The sequence below is a fragment of the Corvus brachyrhynchos genome, unplaced genomic scaffold (assembly GCF_000691975.1).
Source record: "Corvus brachyrhynchos isolate BGI_N302 unplaced genomic scaffold, ASM69197v1 scaffold158, whole genome shotgun sequence".
NCBI classification, from domain to species: domain Eukaryota; kingdom Metazoa; phylum Chordata; class Aves; order Passeriformes; family Corvidae; genus Corvus; species Corvus brachyrhynchos.
In genome coordinates, this window is record NW_008239756.1 from 520141 (window position 1) to 521407 (window position 1267).

Below are 1267 nucleotides of genomic sequence, written 5' to 3' on the forward strand. Positions count from 1 at the left end.
GGGGGGAGGCATCCGGAGCGCCCGGGCTCGCCCCGTCCCTGCCCTCACACCAGGGCGTAGTCGAACTGGCCCCTCTCCAACCCCTCCTTGTGGTCCGTCCAGGAGGAGGCGGGCATGCGGCTGTAGGGGTCCAGCAGGATGCGGAAGCAGCGCACCATCAGCATCACCAAGAAGACCAGGAGGAAGATGACGAAGGCAAAGACAGTTTTCTGCTCGGCATCCATGCCCGCGGCACCGGCGGGGTGCTCCACCAGGGATAGTCGAACTGGCCCCTCTCCAACCCCTCCTTGTGGTCCGTCCAGGAGGAGGCGGGCATGCGGCTGTAGGGGTCCAGCAGGATGCGGAAGCAGCGCACCATCAGCATCACCAAGAAGACCAGGAGGAAGATGACGAAGGCAAAGACAGTTTTCTGCTCGGCATCCATGCCCGCGGCACCGGCGGGGTGCTCCACCAGGGACGGGGAGAGCAGTTCATAATCCATCGTGGATGCATCATTCATGGCAGAGGCGAGGGGCGTGAGGGCAGGGCGCGTTCGGGTGCCCCGGGGCAGCCGACTTCAGCCTCCTGCTGTGCCCGTGCACCTGGAAAACCTCCTACTCCATGGCCACCGGCTCGGGATCGGCTCCTGCCCGAGCCCAGAGCTCCTGGAGGGGAAAGCAGAGACCGTGAAGGAGCCGGAATTGGATACGGGGATAGGGGAGATGGTGAGGGAGGAAGAATTGGCTGCGGGGAAAGCAGAGATGGTGAGGGAGGAGGAATTGGGTGTGGGGGAAGCAGATGGTGAAGGAGAAGGAATTTGCCACAAGGAAAGCAGAGATGGTGAGGGAGGAGGAATTGGACGTGGAAAAACAGATGGTGAAGGAGAAGGAATTGGATGTGGGGAAGGCAGAGATGGCTGGGGAGGAGGAACTGGCCACGGGATACAGCAACAGGCACGAGGAAGGGCAGGGAGGTTCTCAGGGAATTCTTGATTTCCTGGCGAGCTCAGGAAGCCACTCCGAGGGCACCAGGCACCGGTGGGCACAAGGGTGGGCAGTGCAGGCACTGGTGGGCACAAGGGTGGGCAGTGTAGGCACTGGTGCAGAGGCTGCTCCTCCGGCCGTGAATCCCCAGCAGTCCCTGCAGAGGCCCCGGCCAGTGCTGAGAGACCCTTTGGAATCCGTGCCCCAAATCCCAGGTGATTCCCACCAAAAAGGAGCTGTGGGGGCTGGACCTGGCCTGGAGCTGTCCCAAGATGGACACAAGGACAGGAGGAGCTCATTCCTGC

The 1267-nt window shown here is 62.5% G+C and overlaps 1 protein-coding gene across 4 annotated transcripts in view; it reads right to left on the bottom strand.

Moving 5' to 3' along the window:
- Positions 1-1267, bottom strand: part of CTXN1 (cortexin 1) — a 27715-nt gene that overhangs the window by 13891 nt on the left and 12557 nt on the right. For 3 of the 4 annotated variants that reach the window (XM_017742510.1, XM_017742508.1, XM_017742509.1), the window contains exon 3: positions 502-644. In XM_017742510.1, the coding sequence (XP_017597999.1) occupies positions 594-644 (51 nt within the window). In that variant the 3' untranslated portion in view covers positions 502-593. Of the gene's footprint in view, position 1; positions 252-451; positions 645-1267 lie in introns of those variants that run through there. The other variant, XM_008639972.2, reaches the window with a different exon arrangement.